At 36.4% G+C, this 18,467-nt stretch overlaps 1 protein-coding gene and 1 pseudogene across 1 annotated transcript; both read right to left on the minus strand.

Moving 5' to 3' along the window:
• Window positions 1-231: 231 nt before the first annotated feature.
• LOC119506341 (glycoprotein endo-alpha-1,2-mannosidase-like) lies at window positions 232-1,431 on the minus strand. The gene is made up of 2 exons (XM_037799348.1): window positions 1,133-1,431; window positions 232-988 (listed from the first exon to the last, which is right to left on the minus strand). Exons 1-2 carry the CDS (start codon window positions 1,273-1,275, stop codon window positions 232-234), a joined length of 900 nt encoding a protein of 299 aa, XP_037655276.1. The 5' UTR covers window positions 1,276-1,431.
• Window positions 1,432-2,918: 1,487 nt separating this feature from the next.
• On the minus strand, window positions 2,919-10,775 carry LOC119506542 (annotated as a pseudogene).
• Between the last annotated feature and the right edge of the window lie 7,692 nt (window positions 10,776-18,467).

Here is an 18,467-nt window from a genome sequence, read left to right on the forward strand (position 1 = left end):
GCAGCAAATTACACTATAGGGAATGTTGTTTGCGTTAACTTTTCTCTCAGATATTTCCTCAGGGCAACATTGTGAAGGCTGCCAATGACAATATTATCCCTTCTGAAGAGGACATACTTTTTCATCAAAGATAACAGTAACAGTACATACTGATTTGGACAATTTTCTTTCCAAAACTCAAAACAAAAGGAATGTATTGAAATTCGGTGACTTCAATAATCAATCAGTGCATTAAGAAACAGGTGGCTGATGATCTAATGCATAAATTGCTCTTTCCTTACTGTATTTTTCAGACCACTTGTGAGTTAGTTCTAGATAAAGACTTGGTTTATAAGGCCGGTAATCCAAATATACTGTATTACTGTTTCTTTTGGGGACAGCTTTTTCAATCTGAGTTCCTTCATGCCACTCATTAAAAGAGGTGATAGAAATTAAACTGGGGCGGACACGAAGAGCAGCATTCAGAGCAGCTTCATAATACTTCCCATTAACTCGGTTCCGAGTGTTGTGCGTGTTCCATGGATGGATGCTGGTATCTATGTATCCTGGACCCACACTTGGGGTAAATATTAAGTTGTAGCTATCACAAAAGTGTTTTAGACCAGCCCAGTTCTGTTGTGATGAGCCATAAGTAAAACCATTTGTGGCAAAATATGTATAAATTCCATCAAAACCACTGTGAAGAATTTCATATTTATGATCTTCTTCTACCAGAAATGCAATAAACAATCCATCATAAGGAGAATCGCGAACACTCTGAGATCCTGATACGGTTAACAGATTGGCCCATTTTTCAGGCTTTGTAATATAGGAGTCATAGACATAAAACATAGGAAGAGTGTTGCCAGTCCTAGTCTTATACCTGTAAAAGGCTGGATGATTTCCATATTTGTCTATAATGTACTTGACATTTTTGTACATGTTGTGATCATCTCGATTACTATATGGTTCTATGTGAAAAGTGACCACAAGAACGAGGAAGATTTTTCTACTCCGATGGTAATATAATACTTTGTACTTTTCTCTTCCTGCAATTTGCTTGTGTTTCTTTGTGGCCTCCAGTAAATAACAAGGTCCCTTAAGGACAGAGAAAATATCTTATTCTTCTTAATATTGTCAGCAACTGGAATACAGCATCTTCAGATTATATTTATGAGCTTTATCCAAAATAGTTGGTACCAAGTCTTCAGTAGGTTCCCCATTTTCATCACTTGAATCAGGTGGGTACCCAGACAGGGCTAGTACACCTATTGAAGCTGAACGCATTTGTTTCATATGAGTTTCTATGACAGAAGGATCCCGAGAGCTGTAACTTCCCAACTCAGGATAAAAGCTAGAGCCAATGTCATCTGGGGGACTGTGTTTTCCTTGTGGATAATTCTTGGCTATTCTAGGATCCCAATGCTCCAAAATTGGATGGTTCCAATGTACATATTTACCATCAAACTGTGGATTTCCATACCAACAAGTTCTGGGAATCCCGGCTAAAAGCCGGGACTCGACCGACTGAGTGACCTAGGCAGGTACTCCCCCTCATTTTTTAAACTTACCATTGGATTAACTGTTGCTTAACATTTATCCTTAAGATAGGTTAAACATGTTAATATTTTGCATAAGTGGTCCTGGGTTACACTTACAACAAAATAAAATACACTGGCATCGTACAATAAACTATACTAGTATCAAAGGTTGCAAAAATTGGTGAGTCAAAACGGGTCTTTAAGGTTGGAGGGATCCTTTAATACTCATCTTTGGGCTTAAGGAACAAAGAACAGTCCTATACTGCATTTCACATCTCTTATAAATAAGTGTTTTAGCTGCTTAAATCTTTTCAATTACAATATAAAACTTCTTACACTAGGATTTACTTTGAAAAATAGTTCACAACCATACCAATTATAACGTACATACACTGGCACTTTAGCACAAGGGCAAACCTGAAAATTAATCTGAACCTTTAAAATTAGGCTATAGTAAAAAAAACAGTCCATGGTCTTACATTCAGCAAATTCATACTAAAATATTCTATTTTTATAGGATAAAGGCCAACAAAATTTTACATATGCTACAAGTTTTATACATGTATTTACATGGCTCTTTCTTCCCTAGGTACACAAAACTCACATTATACAATTCCCCACTTAACGCCAACCTCTACAGGGATCATTTGAGGCTAGATCACTGTCAATAGCTAGTGCAGTGTTAGAAAACAAAAATGTATTTCGAAAGCTACTCAGTGACTACCAAATACCATTCCTATTAAAAATGGTTTTGGAGCATGTACTGGTAGTTACCTATCCACTGTGTGTAACAACAGGGCCATCAGGATGTGCTGTGCCTTATTCTAATAAGCCCCTAATTCCCTTTCCACACAAAACACTGTAAAACTTATTAAAATATACTTAACTATTCATTAAGGAAAATTCACATTTTCTGTTGGCAGTGCATCAGGTTGTTGGCATATTATTTTTTCGAGTGTTCGTGGGACATTCAACTTTCAAATGTTCAAGTAGTTCTCAGTCACTCTACGTCTTACCTAGATGTTTGTAACCTGATTCACTAGCTTTCAACAAGTAAATCTACTGATCCGTGAATGATAATTTTAAATTAGTAGTTTCCCCAACAAGCATTAAGATTTTGACATCCTCCAAATCTAAACTTGAATGGTTTTACTTGAGTTATTCAGTTGAGAATAGTTAAGTTCAATCATTAATAATTTAGTAATTTTAAGTAGGACTGATACTACCATTACTTCAGAGTGCCCACAATACATCAAAAAAGTGAGATTAAGTCTAATCATATTTTCTACATTAGCAGTTTTATACAAATGGAGTAATTCCCTAATGAATTTGTTTCAGACCAACTGACAACTAGTCTTAAATGTGATGCCTAAATTTAAACATTAGTATTTTTTTATTTTATACCTGTGCTTTAAGTAGGGTTTTAAGTCAGAATGTCATTATTTCCTTATTGGAAGGATTAAAGGGAACAGGAACCCAGTGGCTTGGTGGTTCAGGAAGAACGCTTGGTGATGGAGGTTCACTAAATTTGGCTCCAGCATAGTTCTGACTAGTTTGAGACTTAAAAAGTAAGCTGGAACTTGATAAACTAGAGTTCCAATTTTGATTATTTGGAAAATGTACTTTGTTCTTTCCCCCATTTTGAATGGCCTTCCATGCAGCTGCTGATGAGTTGTAACCATGTCCTCTTTCTTTTTTCTTATGAACAATCTTCATCTGGGAATTCTGGTCCTTGGTCTTCTGTCTATTAAGCTGTTGTTGGTTCTTACTAACATTTCTAGACTGGGAACCTGGAATGTTATACCTCTTTCCTCCACCTATATTCAGGTTCTTTGTCACCTTTCAGTCTGCTTTTCAGATTGCAGGATTTCTACTAACCATCCTCTTCCTTGCTGCCAAGCCCAGGATAATAGGTGTTGCTTTCTAACAGATCCTTTCCTTTGTCTGAATACAGAAGTTTTCATGGGCCAATTGGCTGAGTACAGCCTGGGAGCTGAGGCCAACATCTGAGTTTCCTCAGCACACAAGTTTGAGAGAAGTCCTAGAGACTTTGAGCTTGGAACTGCGACAGCAACAGAACCTATTCGATGTTGAAGCCTCCCTTCCCTTCCAGGGAGAGACGAGGCATGGAACAAACAAAGCCCAAGAGCACCGCTGAACTACTTGCTGATCACCCCAGCATCTGCCAACCCGACCAACCCTTTCTGTCTCTACTGACAAAATGTCTTATTTATTTTTATTAGAGAATTTGTGGGTTTGCAGAACAATCATGCATAAAATACAGGACTCCCATACACCATCCCAGCAACAACACCATGTATGGTGTGGAACATTTGTTAAATTGAGGCTAGCACTTTTTTACAATTATAGCACTACTAAAGTCCATGGTTTAACTTAGGGCTCAATGTTTGTGTAGTATAGTTCCATGGTTTAAAAAAAAATTATTGTTGCCTTGTATGCAATCTAACATTTCCCCTTTTAATCATGTTCTGATATATATTTCAGTGCCATTATTGAATTTCACAATGTTCTGCTGCTATCTCCATTGTCCATTACTAAAACATTTCCATCATTCCAAACAGGAACCACATTCATGTTAAGCTTTAACTTCCAATTGCATGTCTCTACCCTTTCCCCTGGTAAATTTTATTCTAGATTCTGACTTGATGAGTTGCTTATTCTAATTGTGTCAAATCAGTGAGATCATAAATATTTGTCCTTTTTTTGGTCTTATTTTACTCAACATGATGTCTTCAAGCCTCACCCATGTTGTTGCACGTATCAGGACTTCATTCTTTTTACAGCTGAATAATATTCAATTGTATGTACATACCACATTTTATTTATTCATTCTTTGGTTGATGAACACTAGGGTTGCTTACTTCTTTTGGCAATTGTGAATCATCCCGAAATGAGCAACAGTGTGCAAATATCTGTTTGAGTCCTTGCTTTCAATTCTTTTGGGTATTTACCTGGTATTGGGATTGCCAGATTATATGGTAGTTCTAAGCTTTCTAAGGAACTGCTGAACCATCTTCTATAAGTCCATTTTACATTGCTACCAGCAATAATTGAGTGTTCTGCATCATCTCCAACTCTTTTCCATTTTTTTTTTAATAGCAGCCATTCTAATGTGTGTAAAATGGTATCTCATTGTGGTTTTGATTAGAATTTCACTTATGGCTAGTAATATTGAGCATCTTTTCATGTGCTCTGGCCATTTGTATATCTTCTTTGGAGACATGTCTGTTGAAGTCTTTTGCCCATTTTTTAAACTGGGTTGTTTGTCTTTTTGTTGTTAAGTTGAAGGATTTCTTTATATATTCTGGATATTAATCCTTTATCAAATATGTGTTTCCAAATATTTTTCCCATTGTGTAGGTTGTTGCTTTACTTTCATGATAAAGTCCTTTGATGCACAAAAGTTTTTTTAATTTTGTTGAGGTCCCATTTAACTATTTTTTTCTTCTAGGAGTTTGATAGTTCAAGCTCTTATATTAAGGTCTTTGATCCACTTTGAGATGATTTTTATATAGGGCGTGAGGTAGGGGTTCTCCTTTTTTTTTTTTTTTTTTTTTTTTTTAACAAATGGAGATCCAGTTTTCCCAGAACCATTTGTTGAAGAGACTATTCTTCCCCATTTGAGTGGTTTTTGCCATCTTGTCAAAAATCAGCTGGCTGTAAATGTGGGGGTTGATTTCTGAGATCTCAATTCTATTCCATTGGTCTATATGTCTGTCCTTGTGCCAGTACTGTGCTTTTTGGATTACTGTGGCTTTATAATGTTTTAAGGTCAGAAAGTGTGAGTCCTCCAACTTTATTCTTCTTTTTTATGGTGGGTTTAGCTATCTGGGGTCCCTTACCCTTCCATATAAATTTGATGATTGGCTTTTCCATTTCTGTGAAGAAAGTTGTTGGAATTTTGTTTGGGATTGCATCAAATCTATAAATTCCCTTGAGTAGTATTGACATCTTAACAATATTTAGTCCTCCAATCCATGAACATGGACTATCCTTCCATTTATTTAGGTCTTCTTCGATTTCCTTTAGTAATGTTTTGAAGATTTCTGCATGCAAGTCCTTTACATCCATGGTGAAATTCATTTACATTTATTCCTAGACATTTGATTATTTTAGTTGCTATTGTGAATATAATTTTTTCTTGATTTTTTTCAAGTCATCATTGCTTGTATACATAAACCCTACTGATTTGGGGTGTTGATATTGTACCCCACCTTTTTGCTGAATTCATTTGTTAGCTCTAGGATCTTGGTTGTGGAAGTTTTGTGATTTTCTGTATGTAGGATAATATCATCTGAAAATAGGGAAAAATTTACTTCTTCCTTTTCAATATGGATGCCTTTTATTTCTTTACCTTGCCTAATTGCTCTGGCAATAATTTATAGTACAATGTTGAATAACAGTGGTGACAGTGGGCATCCTTGTCTTGATCCTTAGCTTAGAGGGAAAAGTTTTCTGTTTTTCACCATTAAATAGGATGTTAGCTGTGAGCTTTTCATATATGCCCTTAATCATGTTGAGGAAGTTTTCTTCTATTCCTAGTGTACTAAGTGTTTTTATCAAGAAAGTGTGCTCTATTTTGTCGAATGTCTTTTATGAATCATTTGAGTTTATCATGTGGTTTTTCCCTTCATTTTATTAATGTGGTGTATTACATTAATTGCTTTACTTATGTTGAACCAACCTTGTGTATCAGGGATAAATCCCACCTGATCATGGTGTACCATTCTTTTAATATGCTGTTGGATTCAGTTTACTAGTATTTGTTGAGGAATTTTGCATTTATATTCATAAGACTTATTGGACTGTAGTTTTCTTTTCATGTGGTGTAATTATCTGGCTTTGGTTAAGAATTATTCCCTGTCCTTCAATTTTATGAAGAATTTGAGAAGAAAAATTGGAGTTAAGTTTTCTTGGAATGTTTGGTAGAATTCTCCTGTGAAGCCATCTGGTCCTGGGATTTTCTTTCTTGGTAGATTTTGTATTAATGATTCAAATCTCTTTACTAAACTTGGCTTGTTGAGATCTGTTTCTTCTTGAGTCAATGTAGGTAATTTGTAAGTTTCTAAGAATTTGTCCATTTCATTTGGGATATCAAATTTATTGGCATACATTTGTTTATAGTATCATCTTATAGTCTTTTTTATTTTCACATGGTCAGCAGTAACATCCCCCTTTTCATTTCTGATTTTCATTATTTGTATCCTATGTCTTTTTTTCTTTGTCAGTCTAGCTAAAAGTTTGTCAATTTTATTGATCTTTTCAAAGAACCAACTTTTGATTTTGTTGATTCTATTTTTTTTTCCTTTTTCCTTTATCTCTGCTCTGATCTGTGTTATTTCCTTCCTTCTGCTTATTTTGGGTTTAATTTGCTCTTCTTTTTTTTAATTCTTCCAGTTTTGAGGTTAGGTCTCTGACTTGAAATCTTTGTTCTTTTTTAATGTAAGCATGTAGCACTCTAAATTTCCCTGTCAGCACTGCCTTCACTGTATCCCATAAGTTTTAGTATGTTGTATTTTCATTTTCATTTCCCTCAAGATATTTCCAAATTTCACTTATGATTTCTCTTTAGGCCACTGATTATTTAAGAGTATGTTGTTTAACTTCCACATATTTGTGAATTTTCAATTTCTCCCTCTGTTATTGATTTCTAGATTCATTCCATTGTGGTAGAAGAATACACATTGTATGATTTCAATATTCTTGAATCTTTTGGGTCATGTTTTGTGACCTAACATATGATCCCTCCTGGAAAATGATCCATGTGCACTTAAGAAGAATGTGTGTTCTGTTTCCATGGGGTGTCATGTTGTACATATGTCTGCTAGATCTAGTTGGTTTAGTGTATCATTCAAGTCCTGTACTTCCTGATTGATCTTCTGACTAAATGTTCTATCCATTATTAATGCAAAGCCATCAGTTTCTCCCTTCAACTCTGTCAATATTTGCTTCATATATTTTGGGTCTCTGCTGTTAGATGCATATATATTTATAATTGTTAAATCTTCCTGTGTATAATGGCTGTCTTTGTCCCTCATAATTGCTTTTGACTTAAAGTCTATTTTATCTGATGTTAGTATAGCCACCCCAGCTGTCTGTTGGGTACTACTTGTGTGTTATATATTTTTCCATCCTTTCACTCTCAACCTACTTGTATCTTTGACTTTAAGGTGAACCTCTTGATGACAGGATATATATGTATATTTTATCCATTCTGCCAATCTCTGCCTTTTGACTGGACAGTTAAATCCATTTACATTTAAAGTCACTACTGATAATACCAAACAATACAATACAATAATACTAGCATTTATAATTACACAAATGACTACCTTTACCACAGGTCTTTATTTCTTTATACTATCTTGAACCACTGTCTACTGTCCTTTCCTTTCAGTCTGATGAACTTCTGTTAGCATTGCTGGTAGGGCAGATCTAGTGGTGATGAATTCACTCAGCTTTTGTTCATCTTAGAATGTCTTAATCTTGCCCTCATTTTTGAAAGAGAGTCACACTGGATATAAAATTCTTGGCTGGCAGTAGTTTTCCTTCAGCACTTTAAGTACTTCAACCCACTTCTTTCTTGCCTTCATGGTTTCTGATGAGAAATCAGCACTCTCTTTTTTGTAATTTATTGTTTTCCTCTTGCAGATTTCAGAACTCTTTCCTTATCCTTAGCATTTGACAGATTAATTGATATATGGAAGGGTATATTTTTCATCATATTTATCCTGTTTGCTGTTCTCTGAGCTTCTTTGATGTGCATATTTACATCTTATGCTAAGTTTGGGAAGTTCTGTGTCATTATTTCTTTGACTCTTCTTTCTGCCCCTTTTTCTCTTTCATCTCCTTCTAGGACTTCTAAAATGTATATCAGTGAGCTTGATGGTGTCCCATAGCTGTCTTAGGCAACTTTCCCTTTTAACATTTCTTTATTTTTCTTTCTGCTCCTCAGCCCAACTCATTTCCAGTGTCTTATCTTCAAGTTCACCAATTCTTTCTTCTGCCAGCTCCAATCTTCTCTTGAAACCCTCATGGGCATTTTAAATTTCACTTATTGTGGTCTTCAATTCCAGTAGTTCTGTTTGATTCCTTTTTAAAATTTTTATCTTTTTACTAAGTTTCTCATATTGCTCATTCATTGTTTTCCTGATATCCTTTTGTTCTTTCTCTGTATTTTCTTTCATCTCCTTGAATATTTTAAAGATAATTTTTAAAGGCTTATTTTGGTATGTCCATATCCTCATCTTCTTCATTGGTATTTTCTGTACTTTTATCCTCTTCCTACAGAAGAGACATCATATCCTATTTCTTTGTTTGTCTTGTATTCTTGTTGCACACTGTTAATTTTAATATTTTAAAATGTTAACTCTGGGATTTATTTCCTGAGATGTCTGTTTCCTGGTTTTATAACCAGCTGGTGATAAGACAGAAATTTTCTTCAGCTTCAACTCTCCTATCAGGAAGGTCTGCCCAAAGTGAATGCAGTGTACTGTTTTTTTTTGTTGTTGTTGTTGTTGTTTGTTTGTTTTTTTCTGTCCTCTTTCTTGTCCTGGGCTTTTGCTTGTTAGTTGTTTAGTAGTTCTCCCATTTACAGGAGGTTTGTTGTCCCCTCTGCCAGGAGACAAATGTCCCTCTTCCAGGTATTTGAGGCTGGCAGACCTTTGTCCCAGACTCTTCACTTCTATATTTTTTCATACTCCTTTTATTGTCTCACACTGCTTTTGCCTGGAGGGAAAATTCTGGGAGGAGGGTCACCCTGAGGAGGACTTTCCAAAGACAGTTTTCCCCAGCCAGTGCAGGGCCCAGACCCACAAATGGGGTGCAGATTGGCTCCTAAGTGCCCTGAGGAAGGGATTAGAAGTGTGCCCAAATCTTCTCTGATGGCTCCCCAAATCTGAGCTTTCCTGGCCTGCCTGGCAAATGCAGCCCTTCAGATAACTGTCCCCTGCAACCCTGAGGCAGTGCCACATCTTCAAATCTCCACTGCCTCCTTCCCTCTCCAGGGAGGTTTGAAACAATGGCCACTGCCTCCCTTATGTGGCAGGTTGAAATAATAGCTGCCCTCAGAGCTGGGACCCAGCAATCCAAATAAGCCAATAGAAGCTGTGATCAGAGATTGACTGTGCCCACCTCTGTTCTTGGGGTAGGGGATTTTTACATCCTTTTCTGATACCAGCAGGTAGCCAGGGATTGGACCACGTAGGTGCCTGCTGAGAGTATGGTGGAGGCTGCCATATAGAGAGATTGATTTACAATTCTTCACCATAATTTATCAGCCTCTTGCTCCTACTCTTCCCTGGATGCTGTACAGTGTTCTTCTGGCCTCTGGGATTTAAAATATTTGTTCCAGATAGTTTCTGTCTGTTTAATAGTTGTTTTGGTGGAAGGTCTGAGTCCTGGAGCTCTTTAGTCTGCCATCTTCCTGAGAAGTCTCCTCCTACCCTTACTCTTATTTTTTTTTGTTTTTTTTTTTTTGTTTTTTGAATTCAATTTTATTCAGATATATTCACATACCATGCAGTCATCCAAAGTGTACAATCAGTTGTTCACAGTGCCATTATATTGTTGTGCATTCATCACCACAATTATTTTTTGAACATTTTCATTACCATAAAAAAAATAAGAAAAAAATTAAAGTAAAAAAGAGGACCCAAACATCAAATTCCCCCATCCCTCCCTATTATTCATTTACTTTTTGCCCCCATTTTTCTACTTATCTGTCCATACAATGGGTAAAGGGAGTGTGAGCCACAAGGCTTTCACATTCACATGGTCTCACAGTGTAAGATATATAGTTATAGAATCATCTTCAAAAATCAAAGCTACTGGGTTGCAGTTCAACAGTTTCAGGTATTTCCTTCTAGTTATTCTCACATACTAAAAACTAAAAAGGGATATCCATATAACACATAAGTATAACCTCCAGAATGTCCTCTCAACTCCATTTGAAATCTCTCAGCCACTGAAACTTTATTTTGTTTCATTTCTCTTCCCCTTTTTGGTCAAGAAGGCTATCTCAATCACACGATGCCAGGTCCAGGCTCATCCCTGAGAGTCACGTCCCATGTTGCCAAGGATATTTACAACCCTGGGAGTCATGTCCCACATAGGGGAGAGGGCAGTGAGTCCACCTGCCATGTTGGCTTAGAGTTGGAGTAGAGGATTTTTACATCCTTTTCTGACATCAGCAGCTGCCGGGTATTGGACCCCATGGGTGCCTGCTGTGAGCATGGTGGATGGGTTTTGGAGGCTGCCACATGGAGAGATCATTTTACAATTCTTCACCATAATTTATCTGCCTCACTCCAAGTGTCTTGGAGTAGGCCTATTTTGGATCAATTCTGTTTCAGGTATGTTGCACTTCTTGGACCTATAATTTTATGTCTTTCATAAGAGTTGGGAAATTTTCATTGATTATTTCCTCTATTATTCTTCCTATTCCTTTTCACTTCTCTTCTCCTTTTTGGACACCTATATCATGTATAGCTGTGTGTTTTGTGTTTTCATTCAATTTCCTGAGACCCTGCTCATATTTTTCCACTCTTCCCTACCTGTTCTTTTATGTGTAGGATTTCAGATGTCCTGTCTTCTAGTTCACTGATCCTTTCTTCTGCTTCTCCAAGTCTGCTGTTGTATGTCTCCATTGTGGTTTTCCTCTCTTTTATTGTGCCTTTCATTCCCAGAAGTTCTGCCATTTTTTTTTTCCAAGTTTATAATTCTTGCTTATGGTTACTGAGTATCTTCTTTATATCCATCTGTTTTGTCACATTTTCTTTCAACTCATTGGTTTGATTTAGAAGATTTATTTGAACATCTTTAATTAGTTGTTTCAACTCATGAATCTCAGTTGAGGTGTTAGTTTTTTCCTTTGCATGGGCCATATTTTCATGTTTCCTCATGTGGCTCATGATTTTCTACTGTCTCAGTGTCTGATATCCTTGATTAGTTTATTCTGGAGTTTGTTTTCTCTCTTTTGTCTAAGGTTTTATTGTTGGTTGTCTTTGATCTCTATCTTTTCTTTGTTTTACTCACTGGCCAATTGTCAGATTGGCTCTGCTCCCCAGTATTCCTGCCCAAGTTAGGCACCCGCCATGAGCTGCCACAGGGGTTGAATGTAGGCAGTGGGCATTTGAGCAAGTTCACTGTGTGTGGTAATACAAATCTGCTGGCTTCTAGTGGTGCTCTGCTTTCTGCTAGACAGCAAGATCTGAGTTTGTTTTAGAGCCCTGCTTTAACAGTTGGGTCTTCTGTATTTCTCAATCAAAACAGGGCCAGTTTCTGTACAGGGCATGTAGACAGGTTCCTGTAGTCCTAAGAAAGGGTCTGGAACATCTTTTAAAAAGTTTTTCAATTCCCTTGCACCTTACAGGCTGTTCAGCAGATGGACCTGTTCAGTAACTTAATTGACCACAGAAGCTACTTTGCCTTGGAGCACAGGCTATGTCTACAAAGGTGAGCTGAAACTGCAGGATTCCTATGCCCTCACTTTGCCAGCCAAAATCTGGCTCAATGTGGGTCTCCATTTGTGGCAAATTACTCCCTCAGCTGACCCAGTACTCCAGCCATCCCCCAGGCATGGAAAAGTCTACCAGCTGCTGCTTTCTTCAAGGGTGGGGAAGGGCTTTCAGATCCAGGCTGGAAACATTGTCTCCATGTTTTCTAAGTTTCTTTGTCCCTCACTGACCTGGGCCTTGCGATGTCCTCTCCTGTCCCCCAGGTCTTCAAATGCTGGGGGTATGTCTCACTTCTGTGAGAGATTTTGTATTCTTTGTCCATGGTTGGAGGGGTCCTGTCTGCTGATTCTGTACTTTTCCCACACTGAGACTGAGTGAGGGGGTGGGGAGGGGACCAGCTGGTCTGGGACAGAAGATTCCTACCTGATATTTCTTCTCTTTCTTCAGTTCAGCATTTGCAGAGTACTTCTCCAGTTTATATCCTCCACCAGAGTTTTGAACAATTCAGAACTGTCCTTTTTTTGGTTGGGTATCTGGAGAGAAGTTTTCAGTAGCTGTTTATGTTGCCATGTTGATAATCTCACTCCCCTCCTATCCTTACTCTTAAAGAGTGATTTTTTTTTTACCCCAACCTAGAAAACTTTCTAGGAACAGAAAAAGTACACAGTTTAATTATTGTAGAAAACTATATGGAGTGAGAATCAAGAAAAACAACAATGAACAAAGTAAACTGGATTACCCTGCTGGCTTTTTCATTTCACGTCTGTGAGTATGAATGGTGGGGTGGGTAAAGTCCAGTTCAACTGGCTGTCAACTATCTGATCCAGAGGTTCAATTTTGAGGCACCAGTTCAGTTTTTTGAAGAGGAGAAAATCTGAAAGTTTTTTCTTTTACCCTATATAGTACCAGATAACTTGTTTGAAGAATCTTTGCCATGTCGTAGGGCAATCTTTCTATTCATTTCAAGATTTAAGCTGTTATATGGTGACCTTGAATCATGTAACCAATCAGGATTGGATTACTTTTAGATGCAGGTCAGAATATCCAGGTGTCTTGGGATTGTTCTTACTGGAAAAGTATAAATTATAGCAATTTCCTCACAAGCTATTGTTCATAAAATTGACTGCTTTTGGAAAGTTCTGAACTTGTATAATCTCTATGGTTAAATATTAGATATGTTCATTATAAATAATGAAGCAATTTTAAAAATTACTTCAACACATGAATACTTACATATTCAAATGATTATTGTTGTGTTAAAAAGCTATTCCCTTACTTCATTCTATTATCAAGCAGAACAGCTCTAGAATAGTGCTGGAAAAGGCCTTGATGATCATTTCATTCAATGTCCTTAAGTTAACTAAGGAAAGCAAGGATCACAGAGGTGGAGTTGCCTAAGGTCACCAAGAACGTTCATTAAAGCCCAGTTCTCCTTTTTGAAATTGCCTTCAGAAGCACACAAAAAAATCACTGATTGCTGTAGAGATAAATATAGTTTCTGACCAAAATGGAATGACACATTTTTTCCACTTATTGTAATGCATATATGACTCAAAACTTCTCACTTTAACCATTTGCAAGTATACAGTTTTAATAAACACTTCATTCATGAGACCTGCTTTCAAATTATTTTAGGTTTAAATTACTTTTATTATGGATAATTTCAAATATATACAAAAGGAGAAAAATATGAGACCCTAGTATATGTTTCATCCTGTTCCCATGTTATCAACATCTGTTAGCCTTATTTTTATCTCTTTCCCATTCCCATTTCTACTACTACTACTATTGGTGATGGCAGTATTGTTTTTACTGGCGTATTTTGTATTTTAAAGCAAATCCCAAATATCATGTCACTTAACACCAGTTAATAGTTTAGTAGGCATCTCTGACAGATGGTATATTTTTAAACAACACAATGCCATCATTATACCTAATGAAATTAACAATAATTCCTTAATATCATCTAGTAGCCAGTGCATATTCAAATTTCCTTTGATTCTTTAAAAAAATGGTTTTCTAGAGTTAGTTTGAATCAAGGTCCAACCAATGTGTGTACATTGCATTTTTATATTTCTTCTCTCTTAATTTTTAATAGTCACTCTTTGTTTTAAATAATACTACTTATTTATTGCATAAACCAAGTTAATTATTTTGCAGAATTTGCTACCCTCTAGATGCAGCTGATTGTTTTGTTTTGTTATTTTTTTTGGCATTGTTTAACTTTTTCTACCACTACATTGCTTATACATAGAAAGTTAGAACTCTGGAGGTTTGATTAGATTTAGGGTTTTTTTTTTTTTTTTTTTTTTAGAAAGTGTTGTGTGTTTATTATATCACATCAGGAGAAACATAGTTTTGGATGTTCCACTTTCAGATAGTGTCAGCCTGATTTCTTGCCTATAATGTCCCTCACTGAATTTTACTTAGCAGTCTGATCATCTGTGATGATCATTGTCTTGAACCATTATTTCATTAGGAGTTGCAAAATGTTGACTTTCAAATTTGATCTTTGTTCTGTATTTATTAGCTTCAAATCTTCTATAAAGTACTTTTCTTTCAACAACTATTGGTTACACTGAAATGTAGTTCTTACAGGAAAATTGGACTAAATGCTTGAATTATTCCCTTTATAGATTTTTAGAGTAATGGGTTGGTGATAACAGCAAATTCCAATGATGACCAATTAGTGATTTTTCTTTAGTGTGGATTTTCAAATATTTGCCTTGTTTTAATCCCATTGTAAGTCAGTAGAAATCTCTTTAAGTTGGCTCTTAAGTCCTTTTGATATCTTCTTCTCTGGCACAGAAAAGACAATATATTAGGAAAGAGCAAAATTTGTGACACAGAAACTGAAAGAAATGTAACCTGTGTTCTGAAGATAATTTAAAAAGAGCATTTTTTCCCCCGGTTTGTTTTTTTTAGTTAAGACAGCAGTGTTGGAATAACTATTCAAAGTTATTCCTCTGAAGTGGACAGTAGTCATGTGGATAAGTTTTTTGGAATATTTGTTCTTAGAAACCCAACCATTTCCCATTATTTTAAAGTGTATTATAGTATATTCTTCATTTTAAACAAGGTTACATAGAAGTTCCAAATATTATTGTACATCTCTGCTCATTAATCACCCTTTCAGGTACTGAGAATTCAGGGATGGAAAACACATAGAAAAAGGTTTAATGACTCCCAAGGTTGGGCTATAATTTAGGTTTGAAAAGAAAATCAATTTGGTATTCTAAAGAGGGGAGCAGAACACAGTGATGAAGAATTTAGGTTCTGGATCCAAAAGAATGTGGATGTGAATCTTGGATCCTCCAAATCCTGTTCTGAGGCCTTGTAAAGTCACCACGCTTCAGTTCCTCATCTGTGAAAAAAGGGCATTCATCCTGATTTCATAGTGTGGGATTAAGACTTAATGAAATGATGATTGTAAAGCATTCGGCACAAGGCATATGGCAGTGAACGGTGAGAACAGCATTTGATAATGATGTCTGGCCAGGGTTGAGGGTGCTGAGGAAGGAACTTCAGCATGATCAGGGTGAGACATTTTAAGGCATAATATGCTGGTTTTCAAGTCATCTCCATCACTTTTGAGGATTCTACACTTACAAAATTTCTGAGTTAGGAAGGACCTTAGAGGAAATCTACCCAATTCTCCATTTTACACTTAAGATATTTGAAGCCCAGTGTGGCTAGTGACTTATATTAATATCACTACCATGCAACTCTTAAATGACAGAACTAAGTTTTAGAGCACAACACCCAACAAAAATATAATGCAAACCACATGAGTAATTTTTAATTATAATATATATATATTTTACATTTACAGCATATCTCAATTTAGAAAAGCCACACTGCAGATGCTCAGCGACCTCATGTGGTTATTGATTAATGTATGGAACAGAGTAAGTCTAAAGCTTAGTTCTCCTAATTCTCAAGCTTTTGCTTTCTCTTCTTCAGCACATAACATTCTTATTATTTTCTATATCAGAAACAATTGTCTTTAGACAATTGTCTTTAGACAGTCTGAGATTTCCTGTTAGGAAATTCCCCCATTTTCAGGAATCTGAATGTCCCCTCTCCTCCCTATGGAATAGACCCCCACTCCCATCCCCCAGGCACTCTATTGTTATATCTCAGGTTACTTTGACTTAATTGTTTCTTACACTGCGTTAGCTCTCTGCAAGCCTGCAGGGCAAGTACTGGGAGGGTGAGCCCAAGACAAGTTTCCTGGTTCAGTCTTTCAGGCATATGAGTATGCATATAGGGGTTACTCTGCTCTCCCTAGAACAGGGCCAGGGACACTCAGTGGGAGTGCAGGCTGACTCCACATTGTGCCAGGAAGGGGATGTCCAGGGAGGGGCCAGCAAGGGTGCCCTGAGTGTCTCCTACCATTTTTAAAGCTGTGTTTTCTTGATTTGGCACTCACCTAGTTATTTCAACCTTTTAATTGATTTCCAGAGCTTTGAGGAAGATGGTTTTGCCAGTTTTTCCTAGTTGGTCAAAGACTCTGTGGGAGAACTGCACTTGGGAGCATCTTATACTACCATCTTGTTGACCAGAAGTCTGCAATGCATTTTTGGTTGGAATTTTGGGTAAGCTTTACTCAGAGACCACTACTTCTGTAAACTCTACTAGTAGTTCATCAACAATTTCAAATGGGTACACATTTTTTGACACAAGTTGCTCATTGCAATCATAAAGATTTATGTTTCTGAGAATAGGACTTTTGGCTAACAGTTCTTTCATAAAGGACATTATTAGAGAAGATCAGATTAGTGGCTCATCTCTAGGAGATACATAATGTTTTACAACATGCATTACCTCCACTCTTATCTTTGTCTTATATTTCACATTTTAATTTTCCTTTTAGTACATTTAACATCAAAATGCTGTTATTTTAAAATTAAAATTATATGTACTTGATTTGAAGAATCAGATAATATCTCAAGATTCATTTCAAAGACAGCAGTCCCCTTCCCACCCTTATTTCCAGCTTTCCCCCAATCCCTATCCCCCAGAGACTAATACTTTAAACTCTTCCAGCTATTTCTTTTGGTATTTGTCTTCAAATTTTTAAATAATAGACTCTTAGTGCTGTGTCTTAATTATTCAGTTATAGGTACTTTTTGTAACCTTTTCATTTTGGAAGCTAATGATGATTTATTTCTTTTTTCATCCCTCTCCCAACCTTTTCCCACTCACACATAAGACTATCCTCCTCCTACCTACCCAATAGAGTTATGTCATAATTTTGGTTAGATTCATATTCAGTGTTTATATGACTGGTGTTCTGTAAGCACTACTCATGCCTTAAAAAACTTCTAAATTTTCTATTGAAGTTAATAAACTCATTTTGTTTATTTAAATTTTTTATATATGTATCCAACTCCAAACTCACTTACCTAAAGAAATGCTGCTTGAGCTTTCAGTGGCAGGATGAATAGGTGAGAACTAGCTGAAGAAGGGATGGGAAGAGGAAGAGCATCTAGAAAGAGGGAAGAACGTGTGCAAAGGCCCTGTGGCTGGAGGACAATGGTAGAAGGAGAACTGGTGAAGCCCCAATGTGAGTGGAACTCAGAGATCAATGGGGAGAGAGGTGGAATAAACTGCTGGAGAGGCAGGAAGGAGTAATGCCATGCACGGGATATAGGCAATATTAAAGACGTGGTCTTGAACGTAAATTAAAGTTAAAAGGAATCCATACTTTGATTATGTTAAGATCCTTTTCTGTTGTTTGCAATCAATGAACCTTAACTGATTCAAGAGCAGTCTTGAATATTCATTTTGTTGTCAGCACTCAGTTGGACTGGATTTCCTTATATTGGGTCCTATAGTTCTGTTGCCTGAATATTGCCTAGTGCTACAAATACACTGTTCCTAAGATTCTTCTGTATCTGCAGGAAATACCTGCTTTGGGGTTCCTTTAATTGTTGTTGCATCCAAATGAATCACAACTGTCATTTTTCAGATATATTTCTCAAGTTAAACTTCTTTTCTATCATGCTTTTCTGTGTCAAAGAGAACTTTAATTTGTTTCTGGCATGTTGTCTCTTTTATGTCCTAAGAACTCCAGGCATGACAATTATTGTCATTTCATGCATTTCATTTGTTGTGGTTATTTCCAATCATTCAAAAAAATTGATTTATTTGTAAAGGGGGCAAGAATTCATAATGTATAAAATGTATAAGTATTCAAACCTTTTTCTTTCCCACTGCCTTAAAATGAAAATTTTATCCCTGCCAACACTAACCTCCCTCCCCTTATTATTATGCTGATTAGACCAAGCAAGGAATCAAGAATGGGGAAGGGGTTGTTTTAAAGGAGCTAAGAGGTACTGCAAAATGAAATAAAGAAAAAAAAAAAAAAAAAAAAAAAAGAAGAAGAAGAAAGAAAGAAAGAAAACAAGAAAGAAAGAAAACTACAGCAAAAGAGAATTGGGAAAGAAGCAAAACAGGAGTGACT

The sequence above is a fragment of the Choloepus didactylus genome, chromosome 11, assembly GCF_015220235.1.
Source record: "Choloepus didactylus isolate mChoDid1 chromosome 11, mChoDid1.pri, whole genome shotgun sequence".
Classification (NCBI taxonomy): domain Eukaryota; kingdom Metazoa; phylum Chordata; class Mammalia; order Pilosa; family Megalonychidae; genus Choloepus; species Choloepus didactylus.

Bases quoted from the DNA above. Each gene is read 5' to 3' on its own strand.
- LOC119506341 (XM_037799348.1), bottom strand. From the start codon at position 1,275: ATGAAACAAATGCGTTCAGCTTCAATAGGTGTACTAGCCCTGTCTGGG. The intron at 989-1,132 runs GTATTCCAGTTG...CCATCGGAGTAG, and splicing joins AAATATAATCTGAAGATGCT to AAAAATCTTCCTCGTTCTTG.